The sequence below is a fragment of the Erithacus rubecula genome (genome assembly GCF_903797595.1).
Source record: "Erithacus rubecula genome assembly, chromosome: 20".
Taxonomy (NCBI): domain Eukaryota; kingdom Metazoa; phylum Chordata; class Aves; order Passeriformes; family Muscicapidae; genus Erithacus; species Erithacus rubecula.
In genome coordinates, this window is record NC_136672.1 from 11,523,329 (window position 1) to 11,540,814 (window position 17,486).

The 17,486-nt window shown below is 59.8% G+C and overlaps 5 protein-coding genes across 6 annotated transcripts in view; all 5 read right to left on the reverse strand.

The window, feature by feature from the left end:
* The window catches only part of PCYT2 (phosphate cytidylyltransferase 2, ethanolamine), a 51,696-nt gene that overhangs the window by 11,158 nt on the left and 23,052 nt on the right, over window positions 1-17,486 (reverse strand). The gene's annotated exons all lie outside the window — the stretch shown is intronic.
* The window catches only part of SIRT7 (sirtuin 7), a gene marked incomplete at its 3' end in the record, with an annotated part of 44,223 nt that continues 27,285 nt past the window's right edge, over window positions 549-17,486 (reverse strand). The window contains exon 9 of the mRNA XM_079323724.1: window positions 549-721. Coding sequence (XP_079179850.1) covers window positions 590-721 — 132 coding nt within the window. The remainder of the gene's footprint in view (window positions 722-17,486) is intronic.
* On the reverse strand, window positions 1,400-3,367 carry MCRIP1 (MAPK regulated corepressor interacting protein 1). The gene is made up of 4 exons (XM_079323732.1): window positions 3,122-3,367; window positions 2,930-3,048; window positions 2,737-2,835; window positions 1,400-2,623 (listed from the first exon to the last, which is right to left on the reverse strand). The coding sequence occupies exons 1-4, from the start codon at window positions 3,127-3,129 to the stop codon at window positions 2,559-2,561; spliced, it is 291 nt and encodes a 96-aa protein (XP_079179858.1). The 5' UTR covers window positions 3,130-3,367; the 3' UTR covers window positions 1,400-2,558.
* Window positions 3,733-5,320, reverse strand: PPP1R27 (protein phosphatase 1 regulatory subunit 27; the record flags this gene model as incomplete). The annotated part of the gene is made up of 3 exons (XM_079323208.1): window positions 3,733-3,865; window positions 4,008-4,158; window positions 5,086-5,320. The coding sequence occupies 3 exons, from the start codon at window positions 5,318-5,320 to the stop codon at window positions 3,742-3,744; spliced, it is 510 nt and encodes a 169-aa protein (XP_079179334.1). The 3' UTR covers window positions 3,733-3,741.
* P4HB (prolyl 4-hydroxylase subunit beta) lies at window positions 7,819-15,867 on the reverse strand (the record flags this gene model as incomplete). Its single annotated transcript, XM_079323209.1, has 11 exons — window positions 7,819-8,830; window positions 9,320-9,406; window positions 9,796-9,977; window positions 10,182-10,302; window positions 10,914-11,114; window positions 11,345-11,470; window positions 11,725-11,829; window positions 13,922-14,059; window positions 14,237-14,370; window positions 15,128-15,334; window positions 15,573-15,867. Coding segments are annotated over 11 exons (1,683 nt in total), but the record flags the coding sequence as incomplete, so codon positions are not given.

Genomic DNA, 17,486 nt, shown 5'->3' on the forward strand with positions numbered 1-17,486 from the left:
GCCACCATGGCACAGCCAGGCACGGAGGGCTGTGCCCACCCGGCACAGCCAGGCACGGAGGGCTGTGCCCCCCTGGCACAGCCAGGCACGGTGGGCAGTGCCCACCCGGCACAGCCAGGCACGGTGGGCAGTGCCCACCCGGCACAGCCAGGCACGGAGGGCTGTGCCACCATGGCACAGCCAGGCACGGTGGGCAGTGCCCACCCGGCACAGCCAGGCACGGTGGGCAGTGCCACCATGGCACAGCCAGGCACTCCCAGGCACGGCGCCTCGCAGGAAAATTCCCACTTTATCAAGGGAATTGAGCACCACAAATTGGTCTCCTAAGTCGATTCTGACTGCTGCCAGGCCTCTTCCCACCACCTAATTTGATGACAAACACGTTCCTCTCCTCCTCCCACCCTTTAATCTAATGAAGAGCACTGTGTCCAAGGCACAGGGGAATAAACTCTGATGAGGTCGATTTTTATAGGTAAACAGCCTGATTTTTCTGGCCTGTGGCCTCACTCCTTACAACCCTAACACCCACCACCTCCCTCTACCACTTCACCATCCTTGCCCTGTAATTTGGCATCAGTCTTTATAAAAATCACCTGCTTATACAATGTTTTCTGCACATTTCATTAGAGCTTGGGCAGCTGCCTCTGGCTTTACTGTGTTCAAGCAGAGAGGAAAACAAAGCAGAGGCCATTGGGGCTGAGGAGGGGCATGTGGGGGTCCAGCAGAGGGATGGCCTCAGAGGGGTGCCTAGAGAGGGGGACAGTGCTGGGCTGAACAGCAGCCTGTCCTGGGCACAGGACACAGCTCTGGACATGCCAAGGGCTCCAAGCCAGGGCAGCCCCACTGTCAGGCCTGTCAGGCTCCCTGAACACACCACAGGGCCCATCCTACCAGAAGAGTCAAAGGAGAGGGGCCATGACAGTGACCACCACCAGTCCCTCTCCCCCAGTGCCCACAGCTGCAGGGATGTGGGGCCTGGGGCAGCTCGGGAGGCAGCGGGGGCTGAGCTCCCTTCTTGTGTGCCAGCGCCAAGAGCAGGCACGTTTTGGTGATGGGAGGTAAACAGGGTCGTGGCAAGTGTCAAGATGCACTCTAGCAGAAATTCTAGCAATGCTAAGTATAGCCTAAATGCCATTAAAGCAGGAGAGGGAAGAGGATATGAGGGTATTAATAGTCTCAACATTTAAATCCTGGGTGCAGCGACAGCTCCCGGGGTGCTGGCTGCCCGAGCCCGAGGCACTGTGCCACCAGCGTGCTGCACCTGCCTGCAGTCAGACCAGTGGCCCAGCAAGTGCAAGGCCAAGGCCCCTCTGCAAAAAGTAAACACAGCTCCCACTCTCTGCCCCGTGTCCATGCCCCAGAGCTCGGCCAGGCTGCAGCATCACACCAAGGCAGCCCCAAAAGGACACCAGCGTTTATTTACAACACTCCTCAAGTGACATACCACAGAAAGGAAAGGGTACAGTACAACTCAAGGACCCAACAAAGGAAAGGTATTGGCAGCTGCAAGTCCCTGCAGCCCTCCCCAGAGCTGCTGGCACTGGGCAGGCCTGGCAGCCCCATCCCCGCCGGCTCGGAGCAGGGCGGGCTGGGGGCTGCCAGCCCAGCCCAGGGAGCAGCCAGCAGCTCGGGGAGCTGAGGCTGGCACAGTCACTCTCTGGCTCGGGCAAGGACAAAGGAACCATCCACGCAGTGCCAGGAGCGAGTGGCTTCAGCAAGTGCCCCTGGCATGGTTCTACCAGCCACAACCACCCACGGGCAGCTGAGGGGCCAGGCCTCTTCCAAGGGTGCATCTGGAAAATGGTGTTAGTACAAAACTGCAGCGCTGCCAGGGCAAGGAGCTGCTGGGCTCCTCCTGTGGGGCTGCAGGTGGCCCAGGTCCCTCTGAGCAGCTCTCAGGAGCCTGGGGCTGGTGCTGACACTCCACCTCTCCATCTGCAGGGAGAGAAACAGCTTCTCCTCCAGCACCACAGGGAGCAGGCCTGATCTAAGCAGGTAGAAGATGTGGCCCACGTGCTCTGGCAGCAAGCAGCCCAAGCAGCAACTTGCTGCCAGAGTGGAACTGGGACCAGCCTGGCTATGGTGTGCCCAGCCCTCAGCTGCACAGGAGCTGGGCAGGGCTTGCCCCAGTGTCTGGAGGCACAGGAACAGACTCAATTGTTCCTCCTGCCCCTGGCCAGCCCCAGCAGGGGAAAGTGAGATCCCCTGCTGCGTGATCCAACAGCACATCTGCCTCGGCCCTGCCCAGCCTAGCACAGAGGGCAGCGACAGGAGGGGAACAGGAGACTGGATTACTCAGCATGAAGTGGGGAAGGACAGTTTGAGGCCAGAGAAAGCTATGAGCAGGGGACTGGAATCCTTTGCAAAAGGCTCTGGGCAGTCTCAGTGAGGCCCTGAGCATCCTCAGCCTCAGGCAGCTTCAGAACCAGCCCCAAAGCTGACTGGCTCTCCCACGAGCTTTTAGGAGGACAGACCAGAGGAGGAAATCAACACAAAATCTCAAATTAAATCTGCTTGAGGACCTCAGGAGAGCAGCCGACTCCCAAGGAGGACCCGCTTTAGGACTTCTTTGCATCCTGTGTGCTCCTCCTCTTCAGATCACCCAGGTCGACGGGTTTAAACGCTGCAAGGGAGACAGGAGAGACTCTGGGGGCAGGAGCAGAGGCAGCACAGCCCGGGCCCGGCGCGCCAACGCCCGGGCCGGCAGAGCCGGCGCATCGCCCCTGTCCCCCGCACCTTTCAGGCTGGGGTTCGGCATCTTCTCCACGTACTCCTCGACCAGGCCGCGCTCGGAGCCCATCTGGCTGCGCAGGTCGCGCTCCACGCACTGCCAGGCTGAGGGACAGGGACACAAGAGGGGCGGGGGGCCGCTCGCCTGGGCCGCCCCGCGCCCCCCGCGCCCCCCGCCCGGCGGCCACCGCCCGCTCACCCTCGTAGATGAAGCGCACGTTCTCCTCGTGGGCCGGCGTGAAGATCTCGCTGCCGGCGCCGGGGGAGCGCGGGCCGCCGCTCCGCTTCCCGTTGTACACCACCCGGGACACGGGGGAGCTGCAAGCGGAGCGCGGGGAGGAGCTGAGCCGGGCCCGGGGCCGCGCTGGGCCCGGGGCCGGGCGGGGCTCACCTGGCCATGGCGGCGGCGGCGCTCGGCGGGGCCGGAGGCGGCTCGGCGGCGCTGCGGGAGGAAGGCGAGGCGCGGGGCCGGGACAGGCCGCGCGGGGCCGGGACAGGCCGCGCGGCGCCCCCGCCCGTCGCCGGGCAACGCGCGCCCCTCACCCGGGGCCTCCCGCCTGCGCCAGCCGCACCGACGGAAGCGCCGCAGCGCGCAGGCGCGGCCCCGCCCCTCCCGGCGGCGAGCGCAGCCCTTGGCGCGTGCGCCGTGCGCTGCGCCGGCCCCGCCCCGTCCCTCGCAGGCCCCGCCCCTGCCCGGTTACTGGCCGCGGGCGGTAACCGAGACGCTTTATTGCAAAAGTACAAAAGCGACTCCCGATCCGCGGTACCGAGCGCCCCTGCCCGGTCACTGGCCGCGGGCGGTAACCGAGACGCTTTATTGCAAAAGTACAAAGCGATTGCCGATCCGCGGTACCGAGCGCCCCTGCCCGGTCACTGGCCGCGGGCAGTAACCGAGACGCTTTATTGCAAAAGTACAAAGCCATTCCCGATCCGCGGTACCGAGCGCCCCTGCCCGGTCGCTGCCCGGGCCCAGCCCGGGCGCAGCCCCCGCCCGCCTCTCGCCGTGCCCGCTCAGCGCAGCGCGGTGCCGCCCAAGAGCTGCGCCAGCTCCTCGTATTCGGGGTCGATGAGGTCCGAAGGCTTCTCGCCGTCATCGGTGGTGGCCTCCAGGCTGGCCCCAAGGGACAGGAGGTACCTGCGGGACGCGGGGCTGAGCCGGGCCGGGCCGGGCCGAGCCGAGCCCGCAGCCCCGGGAGCAGCGGGCACCCGGAGCGGCCGCCCGGCCGCGCTCCCGGCCGCGCTCGGCTCTTCGGCCCCGCACACCCGCACACCCTCACCTGGCTATGTCCGCGTAGCCGTCGCTGCAGGCCATGTGCAGGGGCGTCCAGCCGTTCTCGTCTCTCTGGTGGATGTCAGCGCCGTATTTCACCAGGAGCTTGACACAGTCCAGGTTTCCCGTCAGCACGGCTTCGTGGAGGGCTGCCATGCCTGAGGGGACGGCGGTGTTAGCCCGGGCCGGGCTGTCCGTGCTGAGCTCACAGCTCAGAAACGGGCTGCAGGAGCTCTCCTCCTCAGGGAGAGCACTCTGGCCAGAGAAACTAAGACTGAGAAAGCCAGAGGAGCTGCTGTGGGTTCCTGTTGCCCTTCTGCCGCATAAATACCCTGTGCGGGATGGTGCAGCACCCATTGCCCCGGGAGGACAGAGGAAGGGAGGAGGAACTGCCCCTTAGAGCAGCTGCTCTGTCTCCTGGACAGGACTCACAGAGAGACACGAGCAGACTCTCTGCTGTCCTGCTTTGCCTGATTTTCAGAGGCTTGTCACTAACAAAGGATCAATATGGACAGAAAAAAGCTGGTGGTCATTTGAGCCTCCGTCTCCATGGCTTTGTGAGAGCAGAAGCTGAGCCCAAGCACAAGAAATGGACAAATGTAGGCTCTCCATCAGCCTGTACAGGTCAAGGCATTCCATAAACAGTTGCTGGTGAGGCTGTGCAAACAAAACACGAAGCTGTCCCCAGAGTCAGATATACAAGAGGGAGCAGTGCCTGTGAGAAAGGCAGAGCCAGGAACAAATGCAGATCCCCAGTGTGGGGGGAGCCCCAGGGTGCTGCCCAGAGCTCACAGAGCAGCCTGTGCTTGCTGCCACCCTTTGAGGTGCCACCACGCCGCAGGTGCTTGGCTGTGCCTCGCAGTGACCCGGAGGCCCAGCTGCCCCTTTGCGCTGCCTGCGCTGCCGAGGGGGGATGTTGGTGCCCCGGCCGGGGCCCTTGGGCCCTGCTGGCCATTGCTCCTTGCTAGAGCAGCCTGGCTCGCTCCAGTCCTGCCAAAGGTGGGCACAGCCCGGCTCCGATGCCCCCCACAGCCCCCCGAGCTGTGCCGCTGCTCTGCCCAGCTCTGCCGACCAGCAGCACTCACCAGAGGGGTAGATGGTGTCCAGCGTCACCTTCCTGGCTCGGATGAACCTGCCCACCTGCTCCAGGTCGCCCTGCTTGATGTGGTCCTGGAAGAGGACGTCGTTGGGGAAGCGCACGGTGCGCGCGGCGCTGCGGCGCAGCGGAACGGGGCAATAGTCCCTGATGCTGCCCCGCGGCGGAACGGGGCAATAGTCCCTGATGCTGCCCCGCGGCGGAACGGGGCAATAGTCCCTCATGCTGCCCCGCGGCGGAACGGGGCAATAGTCCCTGATGCTGCCCCGCGGCGGAACGGGGCAATAGTCCCTCATGCTGCCCCGCGGCGGAACGGGGCAATAGTCCCTGATGCTGCCCCGCGGCGGAACGGGGCAATAGTCCCTCATGCTGCCCCGCGGCGGAACGGGGCAATAGTCCCTAGTGCTGCCCCGCGGCGGAACGGGGCAATAGTCCCTAGTGCTGCCCCGCGGCGGAACGGGGCAATAGTCCCTGATGCTGCCCCGCGGCGGAACGGGGGCTGCCGGCCCGGCCGGCCCCTCGCTGCTCTGCCTCTCTCAGAGCCGCCTCCTCCTCGCCAGGGCTCCGTGCCGGCCCCGCTGCGCTCCCGGTGTCCGTGTCCCCTCGCCGCCGCCTCTCCCGCGCTCCCGGCGCTCGCAGCTCACCTACGGGCCCTCGGCCCAGCACTGAGCATTCTCTGGGAGCACCACGTTATAAAGACGCCCCTGGGCTATTTTGGGGACATGCAGCTCATGCTATTTGCCATGATGCTTCGCAATTGAGCCGCCCAGGCCTGCAGCCTCCCACTTTTGGGCAGAAGTTAGTGGCTCATCTTACCCTCCACCTGTTGATGTGCCCATCCAAGGGGTCAAAACTACTCCTGCACGGGTAGCCCTTCAGGGCAGCTTGGAAGCGATTTTCCAGCATGGAGCCCTTCTGGGGGAAGGGGCACGGCAGCAGAGGGAACTGTCTGCTCGTGTCCAGCTGGCTAATGCAATGTAGATGTGCCAGGGCTGTGGTCACAAACATCCAGAACTGTCACCCTCCTGTAGCTGCAGGGGACGGGAAAGGAGCAGGAGGAGCTGTGCTGCCCAGCATGGAAGCACAGCCTGAGTGTCAGATGTGCCCTGTGCCCTTGTGAGGACAGAGGTGCTGCAGGTGATGCTGAGACAGGTGCAGAGCCAGAAGCCTGCACTGCTGGTCCTGGTGTGCCTTGTTCTGCTTGAGACAGGGAAGCAGCTGCTGCCGAGGGCAGGCTGCTGTACTGCAAGCAGCCTTAGAGGAACAGCAGAAGAACAGCACCACCACCAGACAGCTCCTGCCTCTGATACTCTCCAGCTACAGCCATAACCCAGGACAGAACCATCTGCCACAGAGGAATTGTTCAGGTCCATCAAGGCTTAACTAAACACTGTTTTCTCCCATCCAAGTTTGGGCATGTCAGACATTTAAACATTTTGTGCTCCGTCATGCTGATGGGGATTGTCCAGGCAGGTGTGTCAGGAAGAAAAATCCCTATGCTGCTTTAGGAGTCAGGAATTTCACTCTGCCCCTCCTGCTGCAGACCCCTGCACTGACCCCAGCAGCACAGTCAGCCACACACCTCAGAACTCCTCCACTTGTTTACCTGCTGGCAAAGGCATTGATCTCTTGGCCCATCTAACCTACTGCTTGTGGTTAGACCAGCCTGAGCACAGCACAGGGCATCCAGGCTCAGTGCTGGGGACAGAACACTTCCAGCCTGCTTTCTTGGAGCAGCAATTAGCCATGCACATCAGATGGCTGCTAAGCTCCTGCTCCAGCACAGGGAGCCTTGGGCTAGCAGAGGCACCTCCTCCAGGCTGAGCACAGTGGGTCTCTGCCCAGGAACAGAGGAGAACCACTGCAGAGCTCAACTGGCTCTGCAAAATGGACCTGCCCAAGTTGAATTCTAGACAGCATCTTCAGTGGAACTTTACTAGTGAGATTGTCTTCCTCCCCACCCCAAAGACAAAGCAGGCCAGGCCACCAGCACTGCTGGGTTTGTTGGGGTGCAGCAGTGGCCACTGCCTGCCTTCAGTCATGTGGGGGCACAGCCCTGGAGGGAGATGTCTTCAGAGACCCTCCTCCATGTCACTGCAGGTGTCACACACACCTGGCTGCTGTTCTGGCAGGGACAGTCCTTCCTGATCCCCTGCTCAGCCCCAGCCCCAAAGCTTGGGAACAGCACAGCAGGACCCTGCTGGGGCTCAGCTCCCAGGGCACAGCAGAAGGCTGGAGCTGGAGACAAAACAAGTGTCCAACAGCTCTGTGCCACTGCTCCAGCACACATCCCACTCACAGAGGCACAGAGGTGCCCCCAGTTGTCCTCTAGCCTCACCGTGCCCTCCCTGTGACATTTATAGCCCATTTTCTAACCAAAATATCTTGAGCAGCAAGCAGCAGTTTGGAAATAGCAGCGTGGCTCAGAGGGTCATGTGAACCTGACTGGCAGAGCCACTGCAGCCCCGGGTCCCTGCTCCAGGGCAGTGTCCCCTCAGCCCAGCCAGCTGGCCAAGGGGCTGGCTGCTCCCAGAGCCAAACCACGGCCTGCTCACCCAACACCTGCACAGCCCAAGGAACGGGGACAGCACGTGAGCTCTGGGATCTACATGGAAAATGACACACACCCCATTGCAGCAGAGGCCCTTGAGAATCACCCACAACACTGATCTCCCAGGCTAGGTAAAAATATTCTACACTTGATAAAAACAAAGACACATAATAGTATTAAAATCTCAACTTTATTTGGCCATCAAATTCAGTACCAATGTTATTGTAGCAGAATGCTAAGAACCAGCCTGATGCAGCTCAGGCCTGTGAGGCACTCCCTCAGTGACATTCCCAAACCCCAGAAATTGCAAATGTCCTGTTTGATCTGTTCATCAGGCCCTCCCCCACCACCCACCTGCCAGGTCAACCCACTCAAAATAATTCATGGAAAGGGATTGCAACTCTTGTCTTTGATCAAAAGGATGTCAACACAGCTGGTGAGCCAGCAGCCACCTCCACCCTCAGAGCCTGCCCCAGCCAGTGCACAGTGTTCCACCCCTCCAGGAGCTTGGAATCATCATCTCCATGTGTCTTAAAGGAGAAGGGAAAGGAAACATCTGGCCAGCATGAAGAGAAGCATCTCCACATACACCTTTCCCCAGGAAGCCATCAGCCCTCTGCCCCTGCATATTATTGAAGGCCAGCCCCAGGGAAGGGACCTTGCCAGGTGCAGAAATCAATTAGGGGCTTTAGTTTTAAAAGAAAAAGAGAAAAAAAGCTGTCTTGGAAGATGTTAGTGGCAAGGCTCCAGATTGTCAGGCCACTGAACTCCTGGTACCACCTCACAACCTCCTGCTGCCCAGAAGAACAGAGTCCTCCAGACAAAAGCTGTGTACAAAAAAAGTACATCACAATAGAAGAAAGAGCCCAGCTGGCTGGGCTGGCTCCCTAGTGACAGTTCCCTTTTCAAAAGCCAAAAGAAAGAAAAGGTAAGTGTACAGACAAGTGAGGGTAAAGTGTTACTTTAGAAGCCAATCCCTGGATTTCCAGTCATTTACCTTCTGCTTTAAATCTTAATGGGTTTCTGACTCACTGGGCTGCATCACAGCAGCCAATTTAGTGTCTGATTTTTTGGGTGATGTAGATCAGTCTTCTCTTTACAATTCATCCTTTTGGAGTTTCTGCTCATCCTCATCACCTTCCTCAAGTTCTGTTTCTTCATCCGTCTCCAGGTCCTCCAGATCCTGTGGAGGTTACAGACAGGTCACAGACCTTCAGCCCTCAGTTGGTCACTGATGGTCACTGCTCTCTGCTGCCATGCTACCAAAACATCCAGAGACTCTTACCAAGAGCTCCAGGTTGGGGACACTGAGGATTAGGAACCCCTGGAAGCTGGTACCTGCACACCTGTAACAGCCTCCCACCCCCCTGCAGGGGAGTTTCCAAGCAGGTACACAGAAATGGGGCACTGATCACAGCCCAGTGCAGTGCACAACCACAGCACTGCTTCTTTACACCCACAGGGTGCTCTCCAGGAAAGGAGTCCACTGCAGGCCCAGAGCCAGCCAGGCTGCACCTGACCAGATCACACTGGTGTGGGCACTTTGCTCACCAGCAATGTGCTCTCCTGATATGGAACAACACAGGATCTTATTTAGGACTGAGGATTCCAGCACAGAAGCAGATCTGCCCCATGCCCCCTGCTCCCAGAGTACTCCATTCACATTACTCACATCATCAGCTGCTGCCCCATCCTGACCACCGCTCTCCAGGAATTTCTTGAAGCCTTCTAGTGTCCTCTCCCCATTATAGTCAATTACCTACACAGGGAAAACATGATGCTGGTTATGGGCACTACAGACCCACACCCCTGGAGAGGAGAATTCTCTTTCTGAGCAACAGTGAACATGCCAAGCAAAAGGGAATTTAAAAATTCACCTTCACCCATATGAGACGAAGGAAAACAGCTCAGCCACTAGACTTCAGAGATCACTGCGAGGAAAGAATAGCCTGCAGATGAGCACACTGTCCTCTTAGCTCCCTCTTTTCCCCAAACTCTTTCCTACAGCCCAGATCCCACAAAGGGTCTTGGGTGTCCTGTAGACTTTGTGTTCCATCCCAACAGAACGCAGATCCCTCCCAAAGGTCTTGTCCAAAAGAACTCAAGCAAGCAGCTGAGCATTCCTGTGCTCCCTGGCTGCCTGCTTACATTTCTGCCAGGGCCTGCAGGGAAGAACTTGAGTGTGGGGAAGCTGTGGATTTTCACTGCCTCCACTTCATTGGCCGTGGCATCCATCTTGGCAATCACAATGTTCTCGTGGTCCCTGTAGCTTTCTCCCAGCTTGTCCCAGATTGGGGCCAGCTGCTTGCAGTGACCACACCATGGGGCATCTGTTAATTACAGAGACAGAGCTGCACCAACAGTGTAACGAGGCACCACTCCTCCCCAGCCAGCCAGTTCTCCCAGATCTCTGCAGCCAAGGCACTGCTGCTGAGGCCCAGACTGCTAAGGGTTTTCCCCTAATCCTGATCACACTGTGTTTTGGCAATCCTTTCACAGCAGTTACATGGAATCAGCTGTAGAAAGATACTCACAGAACTCCACAAATACATTCTTATTCTCATCAAAAGCAACTTCTTCAAAGTTCTTCCCAACCAGAACTTTGACAGGCTGCTTGTCCCAGTCTTCAGGAATATCCTGACTCATTAGGTGGGGCTGGAATAAAAAGAAGTGAAATTCAGACAAACTGCTACATAGCTGCTCGGACTGAAAATGCAATAACTTATCCTGGAAAACTCAGGTTTCACCACCCCACTGGTGCCTTGGTTACAGGCTGTAAAAGCAACCAGATGAATGAGTCACTTTCTCTTCACCAGAGTCTCCTTCCCACCCTGAGCCAGCAGGAACAGCAGGTGCTGGTGTGCAGAGAGAATTGCAACACTCTGCAGGAGGGAAGCAGCAGGGCTGACAGCCCCATGCCCAGAGAACTGGGCTTTGCTGCAGCCTCACTGCAGGGTGAGGCACACACAGCCCCTGAGCAGATGGGAGCTGACAACTTCCCTGTGCCACAGAATTCACACCTTCCACAGACTGCTGGCAAAAGAGAACTGGATAAACAGTACAGGCCCCACAGGGAGAGCACAACTGCTTGCCATGCTCACTCTCCCACAGCCTCCAGGCCCCAGCAGCTCTGCCTTTCATTCCTAATCACAAAGCCCTGGGATGTTCCATGCACAAGATGGAGGGGCTTCTCCAGCCCCTCACAGGGAGCATTTCTGTTCCCTCTCAGCCACCTCATTCATCACCAGTACTGTTTATCCACATACCTTGATCTTGCCTGCCAGGAACTTGTCACAGAACTCTTTGATCTTGTCTGCTGTGAGCTCATCAGATTCAGGTTTGTATTTGGTCATTTCTTCCTCCAGGGTGATCAGACGTACAGCTGGGCACTCTTCCTTTTTTAGGCCAAAGAACTCCAAAATCCTCTGGTTGTCACTGTGGTCACTGTCTATGAAGATGAACAGGATCTTGGGAAGAAAAAAGTGAAAGGCAGGAGGTGAACATGAGTACCTTGTGGCTATTGACACTTCACACACACTCACACCAAGTGTGGCTAAACTGGCTCTTCCCCTCCCGTTCCAGAAGAGAGAATTGGCCTAAAGTTCTCCTCCAGAGCTGTTCCATGGATAGAGACAGTGCTACCCTTCTCTGCAGGAGGTGGGTGGTCTTAGCTCATGATCCAAGAAATCCATCTCACCTTCCCTTTGAAGTTCCCAGCTGCACTCTTGAAGTTGTCCAGCTTCCCTTGATAGTCAGACACACTTTTTGGTAGGAAAAGCAGAATATGAGTCTTGATCTCTCCTCCAAATATTTTGGGAGCGGTCTGAAGAGCAAAAAAAATAAACTTAGTCTTTGGAAAAGAAGCAAATCATATCCAGTAACTCCACTATGCTGACCAGCCCACAGCAGGCTCCAATACTGCAGGACTGCTCTGCACAGCAAGCTCACACCTCCTTCATTCTGTGTCCTTCCTCCATCAGCTCCACATAAAACATGACCACACAATCTACAACTAGACCTTTGCTCTATTCTTGCAGCAGCCACGGGAGGGGCCTTGTCAGGTGCCTAAAGACCCACCTGCTCAGTGAACTCTATGACCAGAGGCAATGAATTAGACTTGATGAAGTTCAGCAGGTTATCTTTTGTGAGATCCCCTTCAAAGTTGTTCTGGCCTTCATCGAACTGCAAGAAGAGACACTCTGCATTACAACACTTGCACATCCCACACAGACCTCTCCCAGCTTCCCACTGCCCCACGGGGCCTCAGCTGCACCTTTCAGAGCACACTGCCATCTCCAGGAGGTGACACGTGCACACAAAATCTGGATCAAGGTGTCCATCTTCCTTGCAAGCAAAGCTTTAAATCACCCCCACCAACAGCTGGCTTTAATCTCAGCCTTGCTCTGCACCACTGAAACCATTGGTGGTGCAAGTCCCCAAGGAGGAGCCTGAGCAGCTGCCTGCACCCCTGCAGCAGCCACTGTTCAGAGCAGACTGCAGCCAGGCAGTGCTGGGAACATCTGGCAGCAAAGCTGCAGCACACAGGGACTTGCTGAGCTCTGGGGGTCACTCCAGTCTCTGTTGCACACCACACCAGAGTTCCAGGTCCTGCTCTACAGGACCATAACCTCTCATCTCTGAGCAGGATTGCCAGAACCCTCAGGCAGGAACAGCTGGAGGGCCCCTAAGGTGAGAGGATGTGCAGAAGGGCACAGCAGTGCCATACTCCAGCTGCTGACACAAGGAAGAGTGTGCACTCAGATAACCTTCTGTTAAGGGGAGGCACACCAGCCTCGGTGGAAAAGCCAAAGACAACACTTAGCATCTGAAATTAACTTTGCAAACACTTTGAGGAGTTTTGCAGATTGCCTCAGCACCATGAGGACAGGTGTGCAAGGCCTGTGCAAGTCTGGACAACTCACTAAGAGTAAGAGAAGAACAATGATCCAAAACCTCTCAGTTCAGACCCAACTAATGGTATGGAGCCAAAGCCCAAAACCAAAATAAGCCATCAAATTCTCCTGCCCTGGTGTTTGAGTACTGTGGGTGCTCCTTTTCTCCCTGGTTTAAAGACCCAGCCAAGAGCTCCCATGGCACTGCCATGCCATTGCACAGGAACAGGGAGGAACCCCAAAGGCTGGACAGATCTAGGCTGCTTCTTCCACAGAGCCAAGCACTCCTGCCCCAAGGCAGCCTGGCACTGCTCACTCCTGCTCCCAACACACACCAGAGGCTGCCAGGCCCAGAACTGCCCAGCCTGGGGCACACAAAGCTACTCATGCAATAGCTCACAACTACCAAATGAGACAACAAAACACTCCTGCCATCTCTGCCCCCATCTTGGTATTGCATTTTGAGCCCATTAGCCAGATTGACCTCAGCCACATTGACCCGAGGGGCTCTCACTCAGAATTTAAGTCTACAAGCTTCTATCACCATAAAAAAACCTTACAGTGTCAGATGTACAGCAGAATAAAAAAATTATTTCATGTGAACAAAAGTAAAGTATTGTGTTAGGTCAGGCTAGGCAGAGGCATGACTGATGAAATTACAGGTTTAATAACTCTGAACCCAAAGCACTTGATCCTGCCTCACAGCACCTCTAGGTGAGGAGCCACCAAGCCTGAAGAACCTCTTCTTGTCTGCTCAAACCTGGAAATTCATCTCAGTGATGAGGATTTTCATGCCTCCATTAGTACATCTGTGATTCTACAGGTAGTCAGCATCCCTCTACACATAATCCACTGCCCAGCCCAGCCAGCTGGAACTGCAAATCCTCTTAGGAGCTTCTTTGGAATCCCTGCACTGCAGAACCCACAGCAGTGAGAGAGCAGCTCTTGGAAACAGCAGGGAGTGACAGCAGCAGAGGCCAGCAATAAGCAACAAAAAGCAGTTCTGCTAAGACACAACCAAACAGCACCATGGCAGCCAGAGAGCTCATCTTCTGTTCTCTTGGGCCTGTCCAAGGCTGTGTGACCACTGCTGCACTGCAGAGAGCTGGGGAACAGGGAAGTGAGTGAAGAACAACCTGCACCCAAAGCCCAGCAGCTCTGGGAGAACAGCACAGGGCTGGGAGACTGACACAGCTGCACACTGAGGGTCCCTGAGGCTCCCCACCCCACAAAGGCATCACAGGCTCTGAACAAGCCACACAAACAGCATGGAGCCTTTGCCATTTCATCCAGGGCTGACTCTGCTGGAGCTTGACTAACTAAAGAAAAGGAAAGAGACAGCAGACCCCAGTGTGGTGTTCAGGCTGGGCACCAGCCAGTACCTTCTTGAAGAGGATGACACCATCCTTACTAATCTTGTACTTTGTGAAGACATCAGCACTGGAGGAAATCCCAAAAGGAATATCATCCACAGCTTCTGCTGCCTGCAGGAACTCCTTTGCTGCCTCTGATGTCAAATCCTGGAGAGTAAAGAAAGGCATCTCAGAGAGGCCACACCACCTGAGGCATTCACATCCCAGGGCTCAGCCCAAAGAACTGGAAGATCAAGGAAGGCAAGGCAGCAAATGCTGCATAAGGCACAGAACCTTCCCCAGGCAGGAGGAAACAGGAGCATCCCCAGTGGAAACAAGCTTTACCTTGAAGAAGCCAATGACCACCACGTCGCTGGAGTCCAGCAGCGCCTCTGCAGCAGCCACATCAGCCAGGCTGGCAGCAGCGGGGCCCGTGCGCTTCTTCAGCCAGCCCACGATGTCCTCAGCTTCCCTGCCAGCTGCAGGGACAACAAGGAGTCACCTTCCCTCCTGACTAAGTCCAAGACCACAAAATCTTCAAGCTTTGACAGAGAAGACCTTTCAGCAGCTGGTCAAGAGATCAGCAAGACTCAAGATAGCATTTACGCAACTCCTTCCCTTTCACTCATAGTGTAATTAAACTAATCCCTAATTGATAAGTCAAGGTACAAGGTGCTCCCTGGAATCCAGTCTTCTTTCACCTCCTGCCCCTGTCCTTAAACTTTGACCAGCAATGCAGCACTTCCCCAGGATCTCAGTATTACTTATGTTATGATAGCACCTTTTCCTTCCGAAACCTTTATTCTGGATGTTAACCAGCGCTGTGTGGCCCGGCTTAGCTAAAGTCTGTCTTGGCCTTCCCTGCAGCTCTCACAGCCCCTGTTGGCCTCCTCACCCGACGGCCCAGGCACATTTGCACTTTAGGGTACCACACTGCTCGAGTCAAGTCAAGGCACACAACAAACCAAGCTCAGGCCACTTTGCTTTTCTACAAGAAAGCCATTTCCTCTGCTCCAGCTGACCGCAGGGATTTCTGCGGAGGGGCGCCACTCGAGGCTGGCCTGCTCCCCACCGGCCAGCACCGTGCCCAGGTCGTTGTCACAGTGGACCTTGTCCAGGCACAGCAGCACAGCGGCAGCGCGGGGCCGTGTGCCGGGACCCGGCGCCACGTTGCTGCCCTCTGCACCCTGGCGGGACACGCAGCCCCGCTCCCGGCCCCGCGCTGCCGCTCCTCACCCGTGTACTCCTTGGGCGCGGCTTTGTCGCCGTTCTTGAAGAACTTGATGGTGGGATACCCGCGCACGCCGAACTGCTGCGCCAGCTCCGACTCCTCCGTGGCGTCCACCTTGGCCAGCCGGATTTCCGAGCCCTCCGCCTTCAGCTTGGCCGCCGCCTTCGCGTACTCGGGCGCCAGCGCTTTGCAATGCCCGCACCACGGGGCGTCTGCGGGACGGGGCGTCAGCGCCGGCCCGAGCCCGGGCGGACCGGGCCCGCGGGGACTCCCGGAGCCCCGGGCGGGGAGGGCCGAGGGCACCCCGGCCCGGCCCAGCCCGCACCCGCCCGGGGGCACTCGCCCCTCAGCGCCTCTCCCCGGCCCGACCCTCCCGTCCCCCGGCCGCGCCCCCGCTCCCCGCCCGCCCGTTCCCCCCGGCCCGGCCCGGCCCGGCCCCGCCGCGCTCACAGAACTCGACGAGCAGGTATCGGTGCTCGGCCAGCGCCTGCTCGAAGGAGTTGGCGCGCAGCACCAGGACACCGTCCTCCTCCTCCTGCGCCGCGGCGCGGGCGGGCAGCAGCAGGGCCAGGCAGAGCAGCGGGAGGAGAGCGCGCAACCCCCGCCATGGCTGATGGCGGCGCTCGGGACGAGCTGGGACAGACGCGCGGCCGCGGCGCCGCCTCCCCTTATAAACCCGCCCCGTCCGGCCGCCGCCGCGCGCTATTGGCTGCGCCGCCCGCCCGCCATTGGCTGGCCCCGCTGCCCCGGCCGTCGTGCCTCTCCCATTGGCTGGCGGCCCGGGCGCGCCCCTCCCCCGCCGCCTCGGGTTGGCCGCCAGCCGCGCTCCCGCCTGCGGGTCCCAATTGGCCGCTTTCCCCGCCGTGCCGCTCGCGATTGGCCAGCGCCGCCGTCTCGCGTGGCCCCTGCCCTCGAACGTGGCACTCGGGAAGCGCCGCCGGGCGGCACCGCGCGTGCGCACGCCACGAGCGCGTGGTGGATGCTGATTGGGCTGCGCGCCGCACGTGACCAGCCGGCGCGGAGGCGCGGGCCCGCCCCGGCTCGGTCCGGGCGGCCCCGCCCGTTCCGTCTCCGTGTGCGTGAACGGCCTTCCCCAGCCCCGCCCCGCGCTCGGAGCCGCTCCGGCGGCTGCTCGCACCGCACGCCCCGACCCTGCGTGTCTGTGCCGGGGTTGGGCTCCACCCCAGGCTTAGGACGGCCCCGTTTCGCTTTGCTGCGAGCTCCCCCGTCCGGAGAGCGCCGGCGAGCTCCGGAGCCGCGGGGCCTCTGGCACCGTGCGCGGGGCCTCGAGGCTCCGATCAGAGCGGGCGGACCGGAGCGCGGCGGGGGCAATCGCCGCCCTCGGCCGTGCCTGCGCTGCCCCGCTGCTGCGAGCGTCCCGAGGGCTCCGGTCCGCTGCTCCTTGCTCCGGGCGAGGGGAACCGAGCGCCCCGGCGCTGCGGCCCTTCGGGCGCTGCGGCCCCTCGGGAGCTGCGGCCCCTCGGGAGCTGCGGCCCCTCGGGAGCTGCGGCCCCTCCGGGAGCTGCGGCCCCCTTCGGGAGCTGCGGCCCCTCCGGGAGCTGCGGCCCCTTCGGGAGCTGCGACCCCTTCGGGAGCTGCGGCCCCTTCGGGAGCTGCGACCCCCTTCGGGAGCTGCGGCCCCTTCGGGAGCTGCGGCCCCTCGGGAGCTGCGGGAGCTGCGGCCCCTCCGGGAGCTGCGGCCCTCCGGGAGCTGGTTCCCGTCGGAGCTGCGGGAGCTGCGAACCCGCGTCGGGAGCTGCGGGAGCTGCGACCCCTTCGGGAGCTGCGGGAGCTGCGGCCCCTCCGGGAGCTGCGGCCCCTCGGGAGCTGCGGCCCCTTCGGGAGCTGAGGCCCCTCGGGAGCTGCGGGAGCTGCGGCCCCTCCGGGAGCTGCGGCCCCTTCGGGAGCTGCGACCCCTTCGGGAGCTGCGGCCCCTCGGGAGCTGCGACCCCTTCGGGAGCTGCGGGAGCTGCGGCCCCTCCGGGAGCTGCGACCCCTTCGGGCGCTGCGGCCCCTCGGGAGCTGCGGCCCCTCGGGAGCTGCGGCCGCGCTGAACCAGGTGCTTGTCAGGCCCGGGGTCCAGCGGGGCTCTGGAAGGCGAGGCTCAGGCACGGGGGGCACCGGGGCCGGCAGGCACAGGCACGCTGGTTGGGTTAGTGAGGGAATCGGCAGCTGCGTTAGTCCGGAGCCGCCGAGCCTCTGGGGCTGGGAGCCTTTGCCCGGAGAGCCGCAGCGCCTTGCTCTGCCGGGTGCCCTGCAGCCCTGTCTCTGCTGAAAGGCGACCTTGGCCCGGGGTAGCTCTGCATGGGCACTCTTGCTCTGACTTGGCTGCCGTGCTCACAGAGCCCTGGTGTCAGAGGGAGC